The 21691-nt window shown below is 48.1% G+C and overlaps 1 protein-coding gene across 1 annotated transcript in view; it reads left to right on the top strand.

Moving 5' to 3' along the window:
* Positions 1-20329, top strand: part of LOC147903018 (uncharacterized) — an 83169-nt gene extending 62840 nt beyond the window's left edge. The window contains exons 12-14 of the mRNA XM_087373353.1: positions 18880-19059; positions 19237-19346; positions 19597-20329. Of these exons, the coding sequence (XP_087229479.1) occupies positions 18880-19059; positions 19237-19346; positions 19597-19678 (372 nt within the window). The 3' untranslated portion in view covers positions 19679-20329. The remainder of the gene's footprint in view (positions 1-18879; positions 19060-19236; positions 19347-19596) is intronic.
* The last annotated feature ends 1362 nt before the right edge of the window (positions 20330-21691 follow it).

Genomic DNA, 21691 nt, shown 5'->3' with positions numbered 1-21691 from the left:
GCCAACGGCTGTTACTCCTCCCTGGACCAATCCACTGCCTCCTAGAACGTGAAGATGTTGTCCAGGATGTTGTGCTCTTGGACGAACCCGGTTTGTGTCGTGAATGATGTCGGTAAGATGGGGCCGTAACCGCAAGCTCAAGACCTTGGCGAGGATCTTGTATGCAGTATCAAGCAGAGTGATCGGTCTCCACTGTTGGATGCCTGACCTATCTCCCCCTTTCGGGATCAAACAAATCCACCCCCTGCTCAAGGACTGAGGGAGGGAGCCTGTGTCAAATATCTCGTGGCAAGCTAAACGGAAAGGGGTGGAGATAATCTCCCAGAAGTTCCGGAAGAAGGCCGGAGTCAAGCCATCCTCACTCAGAGACTTTTGGGTCGGGAGAGCCTTGAGGTCTTCCCAGAGCTCCTCATCTGTGAAAGGCTCCTCCAGTCTGTTGCATAAATCCTGCGAGACTACTGTCGGAACATGATCCCAAACTACATCCCGGGCCACAAGACCAGTTGGGGTCATCTTCTTTGTCTGAAAGAGCTAGCTGTAAAAACCTGTGGTCAGGTCTAAAATCTCCTGTGGGTCAGTGTGCATGATGCCCTGCGAATCTTTGAGATGCTGCAGTTGTGTGCTTGCCGATCAGGGCCTAGTGGTTTGAAAAAACTGCTTTGTCATCCTGTCCCACTGTTGCACCCATCGGGCCCGGGAGGAGTGGTAGGAGAACTCAGCCTGTCGGATCTCCGTGTCCTGAAGCTCAAGGCGAGCGCTCTCGAACTTGTCTCTAAGCCAGTGAGAACCTGGGTCCTGCTTCCTGAGCTGCTCTATGGAGGCGAGGTCTCTCCTCAAAGCTCGCTCACACTCCTGAAGAGTTCTCCTCCACCTAAGGGCGTGAACCTGCAACTCCTCATTGCTCCTGTGAATTGCATCGGCCACCCACGCAGCCCAGTCCTCGCACGGTGTCATCTATGACTGCTCCCAAATCCCTGCCATGACTTGCTGGATCTCCTTGTCCTGCAGGAGGTCCTCTGGAATGCGGACCCCCTTCTGGGGGAGACCTCGGCGGGGCTGGTCTAAGTGAAGTACTACTGGAGAGTGGTCTGACATCGTGGTACCTACCAGAATCTCAATAGAGCCGCCTCTGTGTAGTGCCTAGTCCCCAACATAGAAACGGTCTAGTCTCTCAAGCAATCCATTACGTCTCCTCTGTCCAAAGAAGAAGAGGAGGCTGCTAGGTGCCCTGCTAAAATCTGGCTCTCTCCACGGGTCTCTGCCACTGATCATGAAAATGAATTGCTCCCAGGTGCTACGCTCTGTTGCTGGCATCTTGGAGAAAGAGGCGCCACCCTGCTTGTCTTCTCCAAACTTGCAGACCCTATCTTAGTGAGAGCATGGCATATCCATGATGCAGAAACCTTGTCTACCCTTGTGGGTAGGACGGTGGACACGGTGCTGCCGCATAGCAGATGGCAGACACTTCTTTCGAGGCTTGGACGTCTTTGAGGGATATTTACAAGCTTGACAATGAAGTGAGAATCTTGAACCTCGAGACAGAGCTGTTCAGCATGAGTATAGATGAAGGGGAATCGGTACAGGAATATAGCGGGATCAACTGGCGGCAATGGCTCCAAGGCGAAGCTTGACCAGGATGGCAAGGCTGTTGTTGGGAATGCTCCCTCGGAGCTACAATAGTTTTGTGACGACGATGACTGCAAGGCACAAGGCGGCGTTGATGACGTTCGAGGAGCTAGTTCCACTATTGCTGCAGCAAGAAGCTCGGGAAAAGAAGTACGGTGGTGCGAACAAGGATGACAAGGCCCTGATAGCTCAAGACAAGAGCAAAGGCAAGGGCAAGGGTAAGCTTGGCAAAGGCAAGCCCAAAATTGACGATCTAGCGGACTCTTCAGAAGAAGACAGCAAGAAGAAGAGAAAGAAAGAGGAGAAGTGCTTCTACTACGATGAGCCAGAACATTTTGTGATAGATTGCGAAAAGAAGAAGGCTGATCGGAAGAAGAAGGATGCCAGCTCAGAGAAGTCAGCTCAGGTGGCAATAGGGGAACTTTTCTTGGTGGCCACTCCGTGTGCTGTTGAGATTAGATACATGGAACCCGGTGTTATTGTTAGGATGTCAGACATTGGAATGGTTAGAAGAGGAGTGTGAAGGTGATGGACAACGACGAGTGCTTGGAATCATTTGGTGCTTGGCTGGTGTTACTGAAGCACTGGGGGATTCTTCGTTAGGACCTTTAGACTCAGCATTAGACGGAGATTGTGACTTAGAGTGGGACAACAACATTGAACCATAGTTGGAGCTTGACGGTCTAGGTAAGCTGGATTTGTGCCTGGGATATGATGTCTCCGGTATGGTTTGTGGTTGCAAACCTAGCTAGATGGAGGACGTTGATAGGACAAAAACAGTATCAAGTTTTTGAGCACTGTATATAGCTGTGGGTAGGCACATAGATGTACACATCTAGGGTAGGTGTGGGCTTTTGGTATTTGTGGATTTTTCTTTCACAAGCATGATGGACCGATGTATAGGTTTTTGAGACAATAAAGTATGTTTTGCAAGGACTCCATGGGAAATGATGAAATGCAATGTGGCTGTACCAGATCTCTAGAGCATGGGTATCCAGTGTGTGGTCAAGTGAAAATGTTTTTGGGGTCATGTAAAGTCACATGAAGGGCTTTTTTTAATTTTCCTGAGTCAATGCGGTCTTGCATGTTATATGTTTTGGTGCCCATGTCAAGGGGCTTTTCATGTGGGTTTACGGGGGTGCATGCAGGCCTTAATGTGCATGCTAATGTGTGTGAGAATTGTGTGACTAAAGGTCCAAAATGTGCATTTAATGTGCCTTGGGGGGTATTTGCATTTTTTTATTGGAGAATGGTAAAATGTCACTGATGAGGTGGCAAATTAGGCTGAGGCGGCTGGACTGATTGGGAAGGGATCCTGCTCATGCAAAGGTGGCTACGTGATGGATGAAGGGGAGCTTCTGGACTGTGAGCTGGAGCTACATGAAGATGGCGGCTGGGAGCTGATTGGGTTGACGCTGGAAGGATCTACGTTGCACTTGGGGGCTCCTTGAAGAGAAGGCTGGACGACCAGATTTGGGGAGTCTCGTAGATGAAAGAGAGGGTGTGCATAAGCGAAAGGCTGAGCGCCCATCAAGTGAAGGCCTACTTATGTGATGGGATGGGGATTTTCGACTGCATGCTTGGCACAAAGGGACTCCAGGTTTGGAAAGGATAAGCTTTGGGTGCTCCTGGGCTACAGCTACGTGGTGAATTCAGATCGAATGGGAGAGAAGGGCTACTGCGGATGCTGCTGGTTATCTTCACGTAAGGGAGTTTGTGAGCTTGTGTGCACTGAGAAGACCTTGGCGCTGGAGACTCCAGAGATAGCGAGCTGTTTGTAGTTGGCTGAGCATGGCTACCACATAGGCAGGACGGTCGTCGTTTGCACGTGAGCTGATGCAGAGAATGCGTGGTCTGGCTAAGATCATATGGAAGGGCTGTGTTTTTTCTGATTGAGGAAGCTACGTAGCTGTGCGGGTGATGCTATAAATGTGAGCTAAGCTCTCCGTGAGAAATGGATATAGCAGGGCTATTGCTGGAAGTGTCTTCCGTTGGGTTTGTGCGTGGTTGGTGATGATCTATGGATTAGGAGAGCTTGAGGCATAGCTGTGTATCGTTTTCTGCTGGCTGAAGGACTTTGGGCGACAGAGACTCCATGAACTCCGTATGCAAAGAGATAGAGGGACCAAGGAATTGTAGGCTAAGGCGCAATGGAACGTGACCTTTCATCGATAATGGTTGTCCTAAACGAGCTGGGTACTGATAGAGAAGGAGAGGAGGTGGCGCTGTTGTAGCTTTGTGGGAGTTACAAGCTGTTGTCCTTGATGGAAGCTTAGGAGTGTGGGCTGTGGGTTCATAGTATTCTGAGTCTGACTGTTCTCTGAGTTTTGGGGGAAAGTTCAGTTCAGTTCTAAGTTTATCTGTTTTGGGCTGTGTAGTCTTTTGGTTCTCTTTGAGTCTGTGTGATCCATGTTCAGTCAGTTTTTGTGGGGGGTTTGTCTCGGTGCCTAATACAAAGACACATGCTCTAGAACCTGGTACATAAGCTCATCATCTACGAGCCCACATTGCTGTTGATCCCTATGAAGTCTCAGTTATGATATTGACATGGTAAAGTACATAATTTCCTGGCTGTCTTTCCTTTTTTTTCCTTATCAACGGGTTGAAATAGACCCCGAGAGCTTGGTGCCTGGAGAACTTTAGGTTGTTCACCCATCATGAGGGGGACATGTGGAGGATGCTAGTACCTGCAGAGCTCGATTTCAGAGGCGGGTTCGTGATTGTGATGGTGCCATCTAGTGCTTCCAAAGATGGACCTGTGTACGAGACTGGTGTGCGAAAGCGGAACTGGGCCTAGTGGGGCAAGAACCACTGATTGAAAAGCCAGGGAAAGACTATGACGACACCGAGCTACGACCAAGAGCATCTGCATCAACGTATTGGTATTGGGCCAAAGTGGGTCGGTGAGAGGGGTGTTAGAATAGAAGAGGTCACCTCCCCATTTGTGAGTCAAGAGCACCGGGGGGTGGACCATTGGGGGAAGGAGAGAGGTTTGGGGCTGCCACATGGACAGCTTCATGTGGGCAGCACAAGGAAAAGCAAGGACCTGGTAGTGATGACGTGGACCAACAAAGAGCGGATGATGTCAGTAACTATACAACGATGCCACGTGCCTGCCAATGGATGGCTGGAGCAAGATCTAAGGGTTGGAACAGAATAGATGCAACACGAGGAGGACTACATGGAGGACAGAAGGGGCAAAGAGAGGAGCAAAGGGGGGATGGCCCCTTGCCCATATATAGGGGCTTGTTGGGCTGAGCCAACCAGGTCGGTTGGGCCAGCCAACCAAATCGGCCCACAGACCAGCAAAGAGGTTGGGCCCCTGCATAGAATTGAGGGCCATTGGCCCGGTTTTGAGAGCCCCCTTTGGGGTGGTTTTTGAGGTAGCAGAGTCGGCCAGGGAGGGGCTGATTGGGTTGGCCATATCCTGTTCTCTTGGTCGTTTTTTTAGGCAGGGCTGGAGCCTATAAAAGGAGAGGCCTTGGGCCTCATTTGACATCACCTAGAGCAGCCTTTCAAGAAGTAGCAAGGAGCAGCATATAAACATCATTTGGGCCTCATCTAGGAGGAGAGAAGAGGGTTGGAGAGCTGCATACTAAGCTTGAGGGAGTTGCCCACCTAGACTGAGGTTCTGGACAGCAAGGTGGAGGGATCCTTTGGACAGAGAGTCTACATACGCTCAGTGGAGCACGCTGGCTCAGAGATCCAGAGGTGCTAGGCATTTAACAGGAGAACCTTTAGGTGTTGTATCTGTTGGGTGCAGGAAGCAATGGAAAGGGAGTGGATTGCAAAAGAGCAAACAACAAGCTGAAGCAAACGTGAGTGCTTGCAAATGGATAGTGAGAAAGTACAAAGGGGTGGCTTATTTGGTCCCCCAAGTCAATCATATGGTTACCAGTGAAGTCAGCCCAAGGGTTGATGGAGTCATAAGACTAGCCTACAAGGCCATGCCAGGGCTAGCACAACTCCATTGTATGGTGGAAGTATTTTGGTTACGCCAATGCTGTGTACTAGGCATGTGCATGTACTTGCTCAACTAGGAGACGGCTACTGAAGATCAGGCTGGGTATGACATAAATATATAAGGCAGGCCATAGCCTGCTGATAAAGGGTGGCATCAAATGGTGCACACCCATTTTCGGAGGAGAAATGAAAGCTAGGCTCCAATGGCGTAGAAACTAGCTTGCTATCTTCAAATTGGAGCAGTCTAAGAGCTGTCCAATGTACTTGGACTGACTCATCATTATACCACCCTCAACATATGCAAACTAGATGCTCAAGTAATAGTGCATCTGGCCCATGTCTGTCATTGCAAATGAGTTCTGCAAAATCTATAATTTAATCCATATCTGGCCAGTGACCAGCATGTCATCCACAGAAAGAATGAGAAATAAAATTTCTGTAGCACTCTTTCAGACATAGAGTTGCTTCTGTATGTTTGTTCTGAAAGCCACGGGTTGTCAAATATGCATATACCTTGGCATACCATGCTTGGGGTTCCTGCTTCAATCCATAAAGGGTCTTTTTGAGGTATGATAACCCACGTAGCATTCTCTCTACAACATTGCATTCATCTGCCATCTCTCTCCGACCTTGCATGTAGATTGAAATAGAAACAAGTACTCTCACGAGGATGCTCTTCCCCATTGGAGTGGCATTCAAATTCTGTATGCATTGCACACATTTGCATTCTCAAAAAGACTGGTTCTTCACACTTCAATCCATAAAGAGCCTTTTTGAGCCGGCAAACCTGATTTTCAGAACCTTTTTTCTCAAAGCCAGGAGGCTGAGTGACATAGACCTCTTCTTGTAGATCACCATAAAGGAAGGTGGTCTTAATGTCCAACTGATGCACCTCCTAGTGTCTGTGGGATGCAAGAGCAATGATGCACTGTATGGTCGTGATGTGTGAGGTGGGAGCAAAGGTCTCTTCAAAATAATGCCATGTTGATGTGCATAACCCTCTGCAACAAGACGAGCTTTGAAGCGGTCAACACTGCCATCAGCTTTCTGTTTGACCTTGTAAACCCATTTGGTGCCTATAGCACGCTTGCCTGCGGACAAGTCACACAACTCCTAAGTGCCATTTGCATGAATGGACTCAAGTTCAACATTCATAGCATCCATCCATTCTCTGCTGTCAAAAGCATCCTTATGACATAGTGGCTCTTCATTATAGGCAATGGCAATCAAAGCTACAGCCAAAGAATTGCCTTACATCTGTTTATGTGCACCTCTAATGCGTGCAGGCAAAAGCTCAGCCTGCTTGCTGTCCCTGAGGGTATTCAAAAGCCAACGAGGGACTGATTTTTGCTGTCTCATGACAGCCCGCTCCTCTTGAACTGCTTGCTCGATAGCATTGCCATCTGGCGGTGGAAAATCAGGCTGAGCAGGAGAAATGGGAGGAGGATTGGAGCTGTAGAAGCATGTGGCATGGTGCTCTGCACTGTGTCAGTTGTATCCTGTGAAAGGCATAATAGAATCAAACACATTAGAGGCTTCCCACTGAAGGCTGTGTTTTACAGTCCAGCCAAGGTAAAGGGGCATGCTCAGCAAAAACCATGTCCCTACTGACAATCACCTTGCCTGTGCTAGGCTGAAACAACTTGTAGCCTTTGCTTTGTGAGCTCTAGCCAATGAAGATGCGTTTGATAGCCTCAACTGAGAGGGTGCATGCACATATGCAAGAGATCCAAACACTCGCATGTGAGAAAGGATAGGCTTAGGACTTGTCTATGCTTCATAGGGAGTCATGGTCTTCAATGCCCAAGTGGGTCTTCGGTTGTGCACATAGTTGGCACACATAATTGCATCCAACCAGAATTTATTGGGCAAAGACTTTCCCTTAAGCATGCATGCACCGGCCCATTTTTTCTGTTCTATTTTTACGCTCTGCAAGCCCATTCTGTTGTGGAGTGTATGGCATTGTGCATTGATGAATGATACCTCGGGCTGCTAAAAAATCGGAAAATTCTTGGGATATGTACTCACCCCCCCTGTCAGTGCAGAAGGTCAAGAGTTTCTCCCCACTCTCATTCTCTGCCAAGGCAATCCAGTGCTTGAAGCAAGAGAAGACATTTGACTTCGGCTTCATGGGATATATCCAAGTGAACCTGGTGAAGTCATCTATAAGAGTAACAAAGTAATAGTACCCCCCAAGTGATGCTATCTGCATCGGTCTGCACACATAGTATTGTACGAGATGCAACTTCCTAGATGCACCAAGGGTCCCGTCCTTGGGAAATGGAAACCTATGCATTTTGCCCAACAAGCAGCCCTCACATAATGTTTTGTAAGTGCATGCATGGGTGGAAGATCTAGAGTTAGGGCCATTAAAGGAGGACCATGGGGGTTCTAAAAAGAGCATAAAAGCTGCCCCTAGGTGGCCTAAAAGGAGGAAAGCTTGGCTTTTGTTAAAAGTAGCTTTAGAAAAGCAGGTCTAGCTTTTAGCTAGGCCAAGTCTATGAAAGGAGCTTCATGCTCTTCTTAGAGCAAGTTTCACAAAGCTTATTTCTATTGCAGTAAAGACCTTCGGGGGGTCCAACCCTTATTTCTGGGCCCTAGTGCTGTGTATTGCCTTCTTCCTCCGCCCTTTTTCTAGCTGCGCATCACTTCCTCTACTCTTGTACCCTCCCTAGGTGTTGTACAGCTGATTCCAGCGCCATATGTGCTAGTTCTTGGCATACAGGACCTGTTTTGAGGGCAAGATCCTGCTGTGAACTGTTTTCCAGACACCTGGGGTCTCTCTACCTACTGCGATTTTGATTTCTTGCCCTCCACTAAGCCCTGGACTTGCTCCGAATTGCTTTGGGAGGCGTTTTCTCTGCTGTGCAATTTGCCCCAAAGCCCTGAAGTTTCTACGATTTGATTCCAGAAGGGTGTTTATGATTTGTTGGATCTGTTTTCAGGTGTGCTCCTATTAGCTATCTTTTCCAAGTTTTCCTTAGACATTTGCCTCAAGATAGAAAAAAAATCAAACTCTCTTGTGTTCAGCTTTGATTATAGCATGTGTGCCTTCATTGAGGTTCGTAGCTTGGATGTAGTCCTATTTGTAGCATGTGCCTACATATAGGTTTGTAGCTTGTATTCCATGATATGATGTTGCAAAAGCCCAATTAGCAAATCTTGCCTTCATATCAGTAAGGACCGAGATTTTCACCTATAAGGCGCTGTAAACTGTAATTAAGGCATACATAACGCTCATGCAAGTTGTAGAGGATGAGCTGCTTATGTTTCGAAATCTAGCTTGACATTTGAAATGGCCACCACGAGAAGCTGAGAGACACGTCTCTTACTAGTGTCATGATAGGAGAATATGGACCTCTACTTTGTTTCTTAAGAGGCCTGGTAGTTCCAGTCCTCTCACAAGATTGTTTAGTTATAACCTTTCAGAGGAGCAGATGACCACTGTTTCATAGGAGGAGCAACAAGTCATCTACAAGTTGGATACATTGGTCACATGTCTTGCAGCCTATGTGTGGAGGAGTTGAAGACCTAAAGGAACCTATGTAGGTACAGATCTATACATGCATCATGCTACATGGCAAAAACTGAAAGTTGAAATTCAAATAGATGATTAAGTTTAGGCTTTTATGTAGGTTAATTTCAACAAGGACAGTGTGGTAAGAGCAATGTGAAACCCGACATCCCTCAAGGAGAGTAGGGCATATCGCTATGCTCTACAAGGAGCACTTTGCTTGTGGGACCACGGACTGGATCTTCCTGCATGGTGGAAGGGTGGCCAATACCTTAGCAGCATTCGGTGTTGAGAGCAGAGTGAGGAGAAGCAGCAGCAGAGGAGTGGATGAGGCCGGATTCTGATAACAAGTAGTTGTGTGATTACCCTTCATGAGCTGGATGCAGAAAGCCTTATGGCCTGAGGGTTCAGGCTGATAATATTGTCAGTGTTAGACTCTAGAGTCTAGACTAGGGCTAGCCTAGCCACTACAGCCTATTGTTTTTTGTCATTTGCTATGTAGTTGCTAGTATCTGGATTCAGGATCCGTCACTTTTTTGAGTGCGTCACTTTGGATTTTGGCTCATCATGGTGGATATGCTGCTTCTTATATTTACGCATGTGGAATTGGAAATCTTGATAACTATACTACATCTTGGCCTGATACATATAATACGGTCAAGGAAAATTCAGGGTTCATTCTTGATCGTTGGTGACTCTTTTCTCAAGTCTGCTCTTTGTTATTTGTCATTATTCTTGAATGGTGAATCACTCTTTCCAAGTGTCATGTTTAATATCTTGTATATGTGTGTTCATTTTGTCACTCTTTCCAAGTGTTATGTTTAACCGAAGGTGCTAAGTATGGAAAAAACCGGATCAAGGCTGAAAGAAGAAAACCAGCCTGTTCCAAAGAAACCTAGCTCACTGCCTAGGGAATCTCTGGTACAGGGGCTAATAGTCAGGTGGGGGGACTATACAGCCGGCGAATCCCTCGAAGAGTAAAAATGTAGAAAACTCGAAACGTGCATGCCTCACGACAGTCGCCCTAGAGCCCAGGGTCCCACGCTCCCAAGTGGAGTGTAGGGTGTAGATGATATCTTGCTAGATGGCCACCAAGGTAGCCAACGGTGGAATTGGATGCTTGCCCATCACCAGACTACAGCGAGCAACCTAAATGTTCCATGGTGTGATATTGGCTACTACCTCCCACACGCTATCCTTCGGAGGGGGATGGGATCCGGGCTATCAGGAGGGACCGTCTCATGGAGCTCTGTCCTCTGAATGCGCTGATCCTGTATCTGGTAAGCTGGAGAGACCTCATCAATTTGGTTAAGCGTGACCTCCCTTGGCCAACCAAGCCACCATCCTCCAAGTGTAGTCCCTCTGAAGGCCCTCTAGGCTGTGCATGCGAATCATAATCCTGACGGCTCCCATCCAAATCCGCACTGCGCTACGACAGCTCCAGAGGCAATGAGGGATCGTCTCTAGAAATCCAGCAGAGCAACAGTGACATTGTCTCTCCACCCACATCTACTCCAATGACGGGCCAATTGGCAAGCCTTCGTGGGCAGCCAGCCAGAAGAACTAGATCTTCCTCGACTGCAAACTGGACCGTAGACGCGTCCAAAACTTGGAACGGACCTCTTGGGGCACTCTCTGGGCCACCCAATGCCTCTCCCTCGAAGGGTTCCAAATCGAAGAGTCCATTTGAAGCCTCCTGCGAATTCGAGTGGTGTAGGGAAAGAAGGGCACCTCGTCCACCTGCTCGGCAAGGCCGATCCTGGAGAGCCAAAACGACTCTCTCGGATCCCACTGGACCTCTCTCAGGGCCTACCCTCCTAAAGCTAGAGGCGCCATCTAGGGGTATCTTGCTCTGGGATGCTAGGAGGATCAATGTGCCACTCCTTCCCCAATCGGCCCACCACTCTGGTCAACTGCCAATGGATCCCATCCAGACTTTTGTCCATATCTGGGTCTCCCTCTAGGTCCCATACGGAAAAAACCAGGCTGCGTGCTACATCGCTGCATCATCATCCTCAAGGGGACCTAGTCCGAGAAAAGTGACCCAACCATCTGCTGTCCATCCACACGCGAAGTCCCTCACACCAATACTCAGGGATGGCTAGGTCAATCTCCCTCATTTGCTACCTTGCCCCTCGCATATGCGCTAATGCTCCAAGCCTTGCCTCTGCTTCCAAGGGTAATGCGCTCCATCTGCCAAAGAAGCAGGCCAGGCCACTGTCCCACTATGCCCATCCAATGTGAGTACGCTGCCCGAGCATACGTCCATCTTAATCCCTGATCTTCGGGTGCCAAATGAGGGGTTGGCGGTTGAACTCCTCTTTGCAACGGGGCTGAGCTCGGATGAGGTCCCTTGCTAACTTTGCCAGACCCTATGGAGGCTCCTCATCAAGGGGAAACCCTTTCCCGTAAGGGGGGCCTCTGAGAAGATCCATTTGTGTGAATGTTGTCATGGCCCCCTAGTGCATGGGGTGTTTCTGAGAAGCCCTCGTTGTAAGAGGAGCTTCCAAGGCTCTGCGCTCGGGGTGAGGCCACGCACAACCAACTTGCCCAAGAGGGCTCTACTCTGCATCTCAGGATCAATGATACCCAAGCCTCCCAATGCATGCGGCATGATCACCGTCTGCCAAGCAACTCGGGCCGTGGTGTTTCTCGTGCCATTCAATCCTACCGAAAGGAAATTTTGAACCAATGGTCGAAGCAACCCAATGCACCCTCTGTGAAAGCCCCAACAAGAGGCGATATACCAGGCCGTGGCAAGGACTTGGTTTGCCACTAGGGCTGTGCCCGCTAGGGAGGGTTTGGCCAAGCTCGAGTAGAGAAGCTTGTGTCGAACAATCTCAAGGACCGGGGCAATCTGCTGCTCTGCTGTAATATTAATACCCACCTGGCATTCGAGGTATCTCGTTGTTTGGCCCCACGGTATCCAACGGAAGCCAAAGTCACTCTCCCACTCTCGAATCTCCTGTGTCTCCTCAGAACCTGTAAAGAAACCGATGGATTTAGTCTAGTTGATCCGCGCACCCGAGGCCTCACAGTAGATAAACAAGGCTTCCCTAATTCTCTCCAAGCTCGTTGTGGTGCCCTCTACGTACAAGGCTGTACCTCCTACTAACTTAGAGTCTAGCAGCTCCTCCTATCTAATTGGGAGCCTCAACCCTATGAGGCCTGCCACCTGCGATCTCTAGTAGCCCAAACCTCCGCCACAAACAAGAAGAGAAAGGGAGCGAGGGGATAGCTCTGACGGATCGAGAGAGAGAGAGAGAGGAAAAGCCTCGCTCGTGTGTCCACCGACAAGTATCTGACTAGAGCTCCCTGCATAAAGTGCAGAAACTCCTCTAATCCATATGTCTAAGAAACCCAACCTTTGCATAGTGCCCTCAAGGAAAGACCGCTCTACCCTGTCCTAAGCCAAAATCCAAGAGAAGGATGGCCAAAGGCTGGTGACTCCTCCTTGGCCCAATCCACTGCCTCCGAGAACATGAAAATGTTGTCCAAGATGCTACGCTCCAGAACAAAGCCGATTTACGTGTCATGGATGATGTCGGTGAGATGAGGCCATAACCGCAAACTCAAGACTTTGGCGAGGATCTTGTATGCGGTATCAAGCAAGGTGATCGGTCTCCATTGCCGAATGTCTGACCTATATCGCCCTTTTGGGATCAAACCAATCCACCCCTTGCTCAGGGACTGAGGAAGGGAGCTCGTGTCGAAGATCTCCTAGTAGGCTAGGCGGAAAGGGGTGGAAATGATCTCCTAGAAGTTTCGGAAGAAGGCCGGAGTCAAGCCATCTTCGCCAGGACACTTCTAGATCAACAGGGCCTTGAGGGCTTACCAGAGCTCCTCATCCGTGAAAGGCTCCTTTTGAATTTTGCACAACTCCCGCGAGACTACCGTCGGAACGTGGTCTCAAACTAGCTCACGTGCCACAAGGCAAGCTGGAGTCATCCTCTCTGTCTGAAAGAGCTGACTGTAGAAAACTGTGGTCAACTCTAGAGTTCTCGTGAGTCAATGTGCATAATTCCCCGCAAATCCCGTAAATGCTACAACTGTGTGCCTGTCAATTGAGGTCCTATGGTATGAAAGAATTGCTATCGTGTCCCCCTGTTGTACTCATCGGGTGTGGTAGGAGAACTCAGCCCACTGAACCTCCGTGTCCTTGAGTTCAAGGCGCGCGCTCTCATATCTGTTACCGAGCCACTGGAATCCTGAGTCCGGTTCCTTGAGTCTCTCTATGGAGGCGAGGTCTCGCCGCAGTGCATGCTTGCGCTCCTGAAGAGCCCTCCTCCGTCTAAGAGCGTGAGACTATAACTCCTCGCTCTGAATCGCATTAGCCACCCACGAAGCCCAACCCTCGCAAGGTGCTGACTCTGACTACTGCGAAACCTGTAGGGTTGCTCTAGGTGGAGTACTACTGGAGAGTGGTTTGACATCGTGGTTGTTGGAATACTGAAAGGAAAGAGTAGAGTGGACACAAAATCAGAGTACTTGCATATGGAATGAAAAAGAAAGAGGACCTTAAGTAGGCACCTCATACAAGGTCACTGACATCACTGATGACCTCAAAGCTCCACAATCATCTCCTCAATCTGCTCCTAGATTCACTCAATCATCCTATGTGGCTTTTCCACCACCTAACTGTGCTTGTGGGCACCTAACTGTGCCTCTAGCACTCACACATAGAAACATAAGGTGTGCCTGAGGCATACACCTTGAGATATCCCAACAAACCCCCCCTCAAGGAAATGCCTCAGGCTATGTCATGGATACATCTAGTCTCATAGTTTCTCATGCCATCTCATGGTGGTCAAGGATAAATCTATGGCTAGGTTCTCATGCTAGCAAGGGTTCCCTTGGGTGTAAGGTAAACAGAAAGGGATACAGAAAAGACCTTCCAATGGTTATCTCCCCTGCATGTACATGCACACAATGTCTGCAGGAGGTACCATGGAACAAAACATACACATGGCCTACATCATAAGGTGACCAGAGGTGTTTACAAAACACACACAACACAATAGTTTATTTTCATTCATTTTGGAGGACTATCCAGGTTGAGTACCTTGACATAAAAAGAAAAGAGATCTGGAGCATACATAGAGATGATTTAAAATGCATAATCTTCATGGGATGCCTCATCTTGTGGAGGCAAAATATCCATGTCAATGCAAGGTCTTACCACATGGGCAGTGTCTAGTGCCTTATAAGATGGTGCTATGATAGAATAAGTGGATTTGAATGTCATATCCTTCAAGAGAACAATTATCTTGTCATCTCCATAGTTGTGTAGAGAAGCATATCTTAGGTGTCTGACCTTCATCTTTTTCTTGTACTTGGAGTCAAATAAAAGTGCCATGAGAGGGTAGATCTCTGTAGTTGCTTCCATTGTTTTGGCAATCTTCAATAAGGAAGTCAAGTTGGCATTTTCATCCTTTGTAGCATAACAAGACATTGCTTTATGTTTTGGCTTTTCACATATTTGGCATAAGCAAGCCATGAGAGGCTCTAACCCAAGTATTGGGTAGTGTCTTCTCTCTTACAAGTGAAAAAGAACTGAAATACCTCCAAAGTATAGGCACTTGATGTAGCAAATAGTAGTGACTAGTTTTCAAACAATGATGCTACTTTTTGCATGCTTCATAGAAGTGAATGAAATAAACACTTTCCAATCACAACCAGGTCTAGCAAGTCAAAACAAAACTGAAGCAACACCTGTAGTGAAGTTATTGAAAACTTCAAAAGACCAGAAATGCTAGAGTAGCATTTTATGTAGCATCATTTTCAAAAGTATGTCAAAACTGTCAAAACTAGAGAGCTGAACTTGGAGGGCTCATATCACACTCTTCAAAGCAAGGAAAAGAGGGCTTTCTGAAGCAAAAGAAAGCTCATATACCAGAGAAGGTCCAGCACAGAGGTTGGACGAAATGGTGCGCACTTTTGCCCGGGAGAGTTGCTACAGGCTGAAACTGAGTTTTGACGATTTCTCCCTCGTTACTGAACCAAATGACTTGAAAAATGGCTCAAAATCTTCGTCTTGAGGTCGCCCATCTACTCCTAAGAGGGCTCAGGCAATGGCGGAGCAGGCAGGGAGTATTGAGCAACAGAAGAAATTCGCTGTTTGGAGAATGGCAGCCACCACAGACGTTTTTTCTTCAATTGCTTGCAGGTGGAAGTTCGCCCACACTAGAGGAGTTTCCAGCTCAGAGGGTTTGGGCAATGGCCGTTTGTAGATGGAGAACCAAGCTCTCAAAGATTTTGGGAAGAAAGAGGAAAATGGAGAAGAAGAAGATGAAGAAGAAGATGATGATGTGGCAGAAATGGGCTCAAGGGGGATCAAAGGGCTCTGATACCATGTTGGAATACTGAAAGGAAAGAGTAGAGTGGACACAAAATCAGAGTACTTGCATATGGAATGAAGAAGAAAGAGGTCCTTAAGTAGGCACCTCATACAAGGTCACTGACATCACTGATGACCTCAAAGCTCCACAATCATCTCCTCAATCTGCTCCTAGATTCACTCAATCATCCTATGTGGCTTTTCCACCACCTAACTGTGCTTGTGGGCACCTAACTGTGCCTCTAGCACTCACACATAGAAACATAAGGTGTGCCTGAGGCATACACCTTGAGATATCCCAACAGTGGTGCCTATTAAAATCCCGATAGAGCCAACTCTGTGGAGTGCCCAGTCCCCAACATAGAAGCGATCCAGCCTCTCAAGCAGTCCATCATGTCTCCTCTAGACGAAAGAGAAGAGGAGGCTTCTAGGTATCATGTTGAACTCTAGCTCTCGCCACCACGAGTCTCTACCACTGATCATGAAGATGAACTGCTCCTTGGTGCTCCACTTTGCTGATGGCATCTCAGAGAATGAGGCACCATCTTGCTTATCCTCCCCAAAGTCCAGGTTGTTGAAGTCTGTTCTAATGATCCAGGAGTCAACATCTAGAAGACACTCTATCAGTCGCTTCCAAAAGGCCGGATGGTGCTGTTTGCACTCTAGGGCATACGCGTTCAGAATCTCAATCTTGGACTCTCCCATCGTGAGTCTCATCCAAACTGCCCACCCTGGAATAAGCTCGCCCTAATCATAGACCTCTGGGGCCATCGTTTGTGAGACCGAGATGCAGACCCCTCTGATCCGACCTATGGCAGGGGACACCACCGGGCCTCTCTGTTAGGAGGTGGTGTTGCCGTTTGATGTATGATGCTAAGGACATATGCCCTTGTATCTAAAGAATGTCCACTGCCCGCCCTACCACTGCTCTCTGCAACTCCTTTCGAAGGATCAGGTACTACGGCTGAGTACGAGCACAGCCATGGAGCTGGTGCATGTTCCAACTCACTATATGGTCCAACTCATGAGGACGAGGAAGCAAAGAAAAAACCTCTCTTGTGAGTGGGTGCCTATTCGAGAAAAACTGCCTTTTGTACCTTTGCCGAGGGTTTGGAGGGCGAGTAGTCTGTCTCCGTATGTCGGCGTACTAGGGTGGACTCCGGCTCAATGTCAATCTTCAGTGCCCACTTCATCATGAAGGAGACTTTCATCCCGAACAAATTAGCACACTTCTGGAGTGGCCAGTAGTATGCCTGATCAATCTTTGTCTTAGGTGGCAATCTGAAAAACCCTACTGCCAAACCACTCATCGGCTTATCTTGCGTGAAGCTCAACTGAAAATTCACTTCTGCACCATGGGGGTGCCAAAGGTCCAGTCCTTGTGGCCCCATTCACTCGTTCATCATGCGTGAAATATGATCCCCAACATAGCATCAAATACCACTGGGGACCACTTCTCCAATCCTGGGGACCCCGTCGTCTGCTAGCGCTGATGCTGCCAAATTCGACGGGGACTCCAGCACTGTGCCAAATGCTCGACCAATGGAGGGGAGGATGGCTCTGTATTCCTTTGGGAGCCCCAGGAAGTGGAGCGTAGCCAAGAATCGGGGAACATGATGTGTCGTGTCCATGTCCTCCACTGTAAAGTTGTGGTACCAAGGGAAGAGGTACACCAAATGCGGGCCAAGGAGGATGGGACTCTGCTCCACAAGTGTCAAGGTCTTAGCGGGGGAGCTCAGCTGGATGAGGAAGACACTCCTGAATGATCCACTCTCTCACCTATCTCCTTGTGGGTGTGAGGCCCACAATTCTGCCCATGATTGCCTTGTCCTGGAGGGACTGAACTGCTTGCTGCACTCGTTGCTTGTCGGCTGGAGAACGAAGGACTTGGGATTCAAAGGTGCTACCATAGAGCCCCTCTGGCCAAACCAAGGGTCACCACCAAGATTTCTTTCTCCGAACAAGCACAAAAACTCTCGCTCCAAAGAAGGGCAAGGAAAAAAGAGAAGCCACCTAGAAGGTGGGCAGGGAACCTGCCTCACCCCCAACAGAGGCTAGGGAGAGCCCTCGAAGAAAGAGACACCTCAAGAAGACTCTGCGACCCCAACCCGAACACCCCCAAGGCCCGAGGATCTATGGAGTGGTTGAGAGAGGGCTCAAAGGTTGCGAAGAGGTCCTTTGGAAAAGAAGAAAAGGCCCAGCCTGCTTCCTGGGACGGTACCTGCCCACAGATGGTGGTGGGCTATGAGCAGCGCGGGCTGCTCACTAAGGCAGCACCAAGAGTAGGTTGCTGCTCCAAGGTACACGGGCCATGTAGGGAACTCTGAAGCACCACCCACAGGCCACAAACCAGGGCAAAAGACAGGGCAGCAAGGACAAGGCAAGAGGGGCAAGAAGGGCGCAAGAGAGAGGCGGGGAGAGAGAAGGCGCAGGCAGGAGGAGAGAGAAGTAGGTAAGGAGGAGACAGGGGGGAGAATGGTGGGGAAGGAGGTGAAGAGGGGGCGAGGTGAGGCGGAGAGAAGACCAGGGAGGGAAGCGAGAGAATGCGGGCTGAAGGGAGGGAGAAGGTGGGGAAGGGGGCGGGGTTGGCAGGGAGGATGAGGCGGGGGAGGAGATGGTGGAGGGGAGGAGACTGAAGGAAGGAGGGAGATGGCGGGGGAAGGCAGCGGGAGCAGCCAGTTTTGGCTTGAAGTTATGGTGGCAACAAGTGTTATGTTTAATATCTTGTATATGTGTGTCTCATTTTGTCACATATGTGTTTAAACTAGGGCAGGGAAAAAATCCTCTCTCCAAATGTTTGGAACCAGTTTCTGATGTTTGCAAACGTTCAAAAACAAACACCACCCACGCAGAGTGTTACCATGCGTTTTTGAACGTTTGCAAAGCTATGCCTATGACTGTGGTCACACTGGTAACATTGGCCACAGTAGTAGGCATTGCAAAGCTAACATCATGTTCTTAATCTCTATCAAAATATCGTTTTTGGATGCAAAATAAGTAAATTTATATGAGAAAAGGCTAGAAGTGCTGTATTGAAGTCTATCTTTTAGATCCGTACATAGTTTCTAGACTTCAGCTACTTGGGTGTCGATAGTGAGATAACAATCAGGAAGAGTTGTTAGTCTTTGTCCGATTTCTAGCATGCCCGCATAGACAGACAGACACACACACACGACTTTTTTTATTGGGGGGGGGGGGGGGGAGTGAATTAAGTTGACATTATATTACAAAGACCATGTGCACACGTGCACACACACACACACACGCATACGCACACATGCTTCCCGTCCTTATTTTGGGAGGTTGTGATTTCCTCTTCCACATTTCTCGTATGAGATGGGCTAAAATACAGCTGGTTAAATTTGTGCCTGCTTTGAATGTTTGTGGCGAAGATATACAGAAGTTTGTGAAGGCTCTTGATTACTGCTGCATCTTGCAGGTAAAGGATTGCTTAGAACAAAATGCTGCATTGCGCACTGAGCTGAACAATCTTCGTATAGAACAAGCTCGAACAACTAGGTTGCCGCATTCAGGGAGTTTGGGAGCTTTGATAGATGGAGAACGAGGGATAAAAAATGTCAATCTGAATGAAGTACCTCAATGCGACTCACAGCTGAAGGTTCCCCCCCCCCCCCAAAAAAAAAAAACACTCGCACCTGTTCTATATTTGGATCATATTAAGAGAATGTGGATCATCGCTCAAAAAGAGCTAGATTCCTGTTTTGATTGTTAGGCATGCACTGTTTCAAAGATTTGAGAAGTTAGTGTAATGGATGGATTGTATGTGTTATTTCAGTTAGATTTTGCTAAGACAAAAGGAGAGGCTGAAGCCTTGAGTGCACAAGTTGTGCAACTTTCAGCTGACTTGAATCGTGCAAACCAACACATCAGTAGTTTAAACTGGATGTAAGTATGGTCTATTGCTCCTTTTTCTTTGATGAGCTTACAATTTTATGAAGAAGAAAGATGTACATTCCTTGTCAGTTCGAGTAAAGGGTGGCTATATAGGTGGTTGCTGCTTCAGGAAGACTAACAAGTTGAATGGATAAAACTGACTCCTGTACTAAAACCGTGGCAGGATGGCTTTCTTATTAGGTAACGTTTTGTATTGCCAATGCCTTCACAGCAATTATTCACCCTCTCTCTTTTCGTGTAGTTACAAGCTGGTGCTTACAAACACTGAAAATCGGCTACTGCAGCTTAAGCAAGATGGCAACTACATTGAGGAGGCGTCATAGTGAACGGCATTACTATGCTACCTCACTGTCCTGAGTCAGATTTACCTGCAGAAAGTGACTGCCTTGAGTTTTTGCCTTTTTTTATTGAAAATTTTAAAGCGAAGCTTGAGGTATATATATAGTGCGTTCTCTAGAAAAGGTCACTTGCCTGCCTTGAAGGCCTCAAATTTCTGGCTACCAACATCTTTACTGTGTGTCTATAGTATTCATTATAGCCGAATCAATAAAATGATAGCCTCAGTGGATGCCCATGCACATTCAAGTCCGATGGGGATACTGGTGCATGAGTGTGTTCTCTTCTTTAGAAGGCAAGTCAAAGTTGGTACTTCTTAAATTGAAAGAACAAATAAAGAAGGATGTGGTTCTTAACTTCTCAGATTGCTTCTTTGGGCTGCTTCCAATGTTGCTACTGCTGCTTTTTTCTACCTGTGGGGGCAAGATCTTTCTGGTCTCAGAGGGTTCATTTTTGGGTGACAGAGGTAGGGAACCTTCCTCTTCTCTCTTCATCTACCCTATCTGGCTGCATTTTTGAGACACCACAGTGACTTTCCCTCTCTCTGAGGATCACATCCCTGCGTACGATGATCTTGTGGGATTGAAGGGATCTTGTGGGATTGAAGGTGGTATGGCCCGTACCTTTGCTTTGCTCACTAGATATAATGAAGAGACATTTGTCTGCTTTACTGTCCAATTTTTTATCTTAGCGTTGATAGGACAAAACCTGTATCAAGTTTTTGAGCACTGTATATAGCTGTGGGTAGGCACATAGTTGTACACATCTAGGGTAGGTGTGGGCTTTTGGCATTTGTGGATTTTTCTTTCACAAGCATGATGGACTAATGTATAGTTTTTTGAGACAATAAAGTATGTTTTGCAAGGACTTAATGGGAAATGATGAAATGCAATGTGGTTGTACCAGATTTCCAGAGCAAGGGTATCCAGTGTCTGGTCAAGTGAAAATGTTTTTGGGGTCATGAAAATCAAGTCATGAAGGGGTTTTTTTAAATTTTTACTGAGTCAATGTGGTCTTGCATGGTACAGGAATTTGATATGTTTTGGTGCCCACGTCAAGGGGCTTTTCGTGTGTGTACGGGGGTGCATGCAAGCTTTAATGTGCATGCTAATGTGTGTGGGAATTGTGTGACTAAAGGTCCAAAATGTGCATTTAATGTGCCTTGGGGGGATATTTTTAATGGGAGAGTGGTAAAAAAAGGCAAAGGTAACGTGGCATATATCAAAGAAGCATGCATGCACGTGGCTACGTGAGGATGACGGAGAAGCTTCTGAAGGCGAGGGGGTGGCTAGGAGCTGGGAAACGTGGTGGTTATTGGAAGAAAAAACGTGATGGTGGCTTCTGGGAGGAGCAGGGGAGGCGACTCGATTGCGGGAGAGAAGCGTCGTCACTACTGCGCTCTGGATGAAAGAGAAGGAGAGGCCTTTGGTTGGGGGTACGCGATAGTGTGGTAATTCTCAAAGGAGCTTGGTGAAGGCGGGCGCAACAGTGAGCTCGCAGGGAAGATGTGAGCTCGGGATGGTGGGGGGCGGCTGCGTGGAGAGAGATGGCATGAAAGAGAAGGAGAGGCCTTTGGTTGGGGGTACGCGATAGTGTGGTAATTCTCAAAGGAGCTTGGTGAAGGCGGGCGCAACAGTGAGCTCGCAGGGAAGATGTGAGCTCGGGATGGTGGGGGGCGGCTGCGTGGAGAGAGATGGCATGAAGTTCACGGACTAGGAGCTTCAGGACCTGGCTGGGGGATCTCTACAAGGAAGCTGGAGAGTCGTGGAGGAGGCTACTGGTCAGAGGTACTGCTGATGGTGTGAAGGATTCACGATGAGGTGAAGCTATGAAGTGGCCGGTGTGGAGGACTTACTGGTCTTGGGTGGTGGGATCGTGATTGCAGAATCTTGGAGTAGATGGGCTCTAGATTCTCTGCGAGAGTAGATAATTTTGTGTAGCGCAGGAGCATATATTAGCACGGAATGTAGCTGCAGTGTTTGAACACGTGAAGGTGATGA

This window comes from Dipteris shenzhenensis, chromosome 4 (assembly GCF_047967505.1).
Source record: "Dipteris shenzhenensis isolate YYH24624 ecotype China chromosome 4, Dip_SZ_1.0, whole genome shotgun sequence".
Classification (NCBI taxonomy): domain Eukaryota; kingdom Viridiplantae; phylum Streptophyta; class Polypodiopsida; order Gleicheniales; family Dipteridaceae; genus Dipteris; species Dipteris shenzhenensis.
The sequence above is the reverse complement of the archived record's forward strand: the minus strand, read 5'-3'. Positions and strand labels throughout refer to the sequence as shown.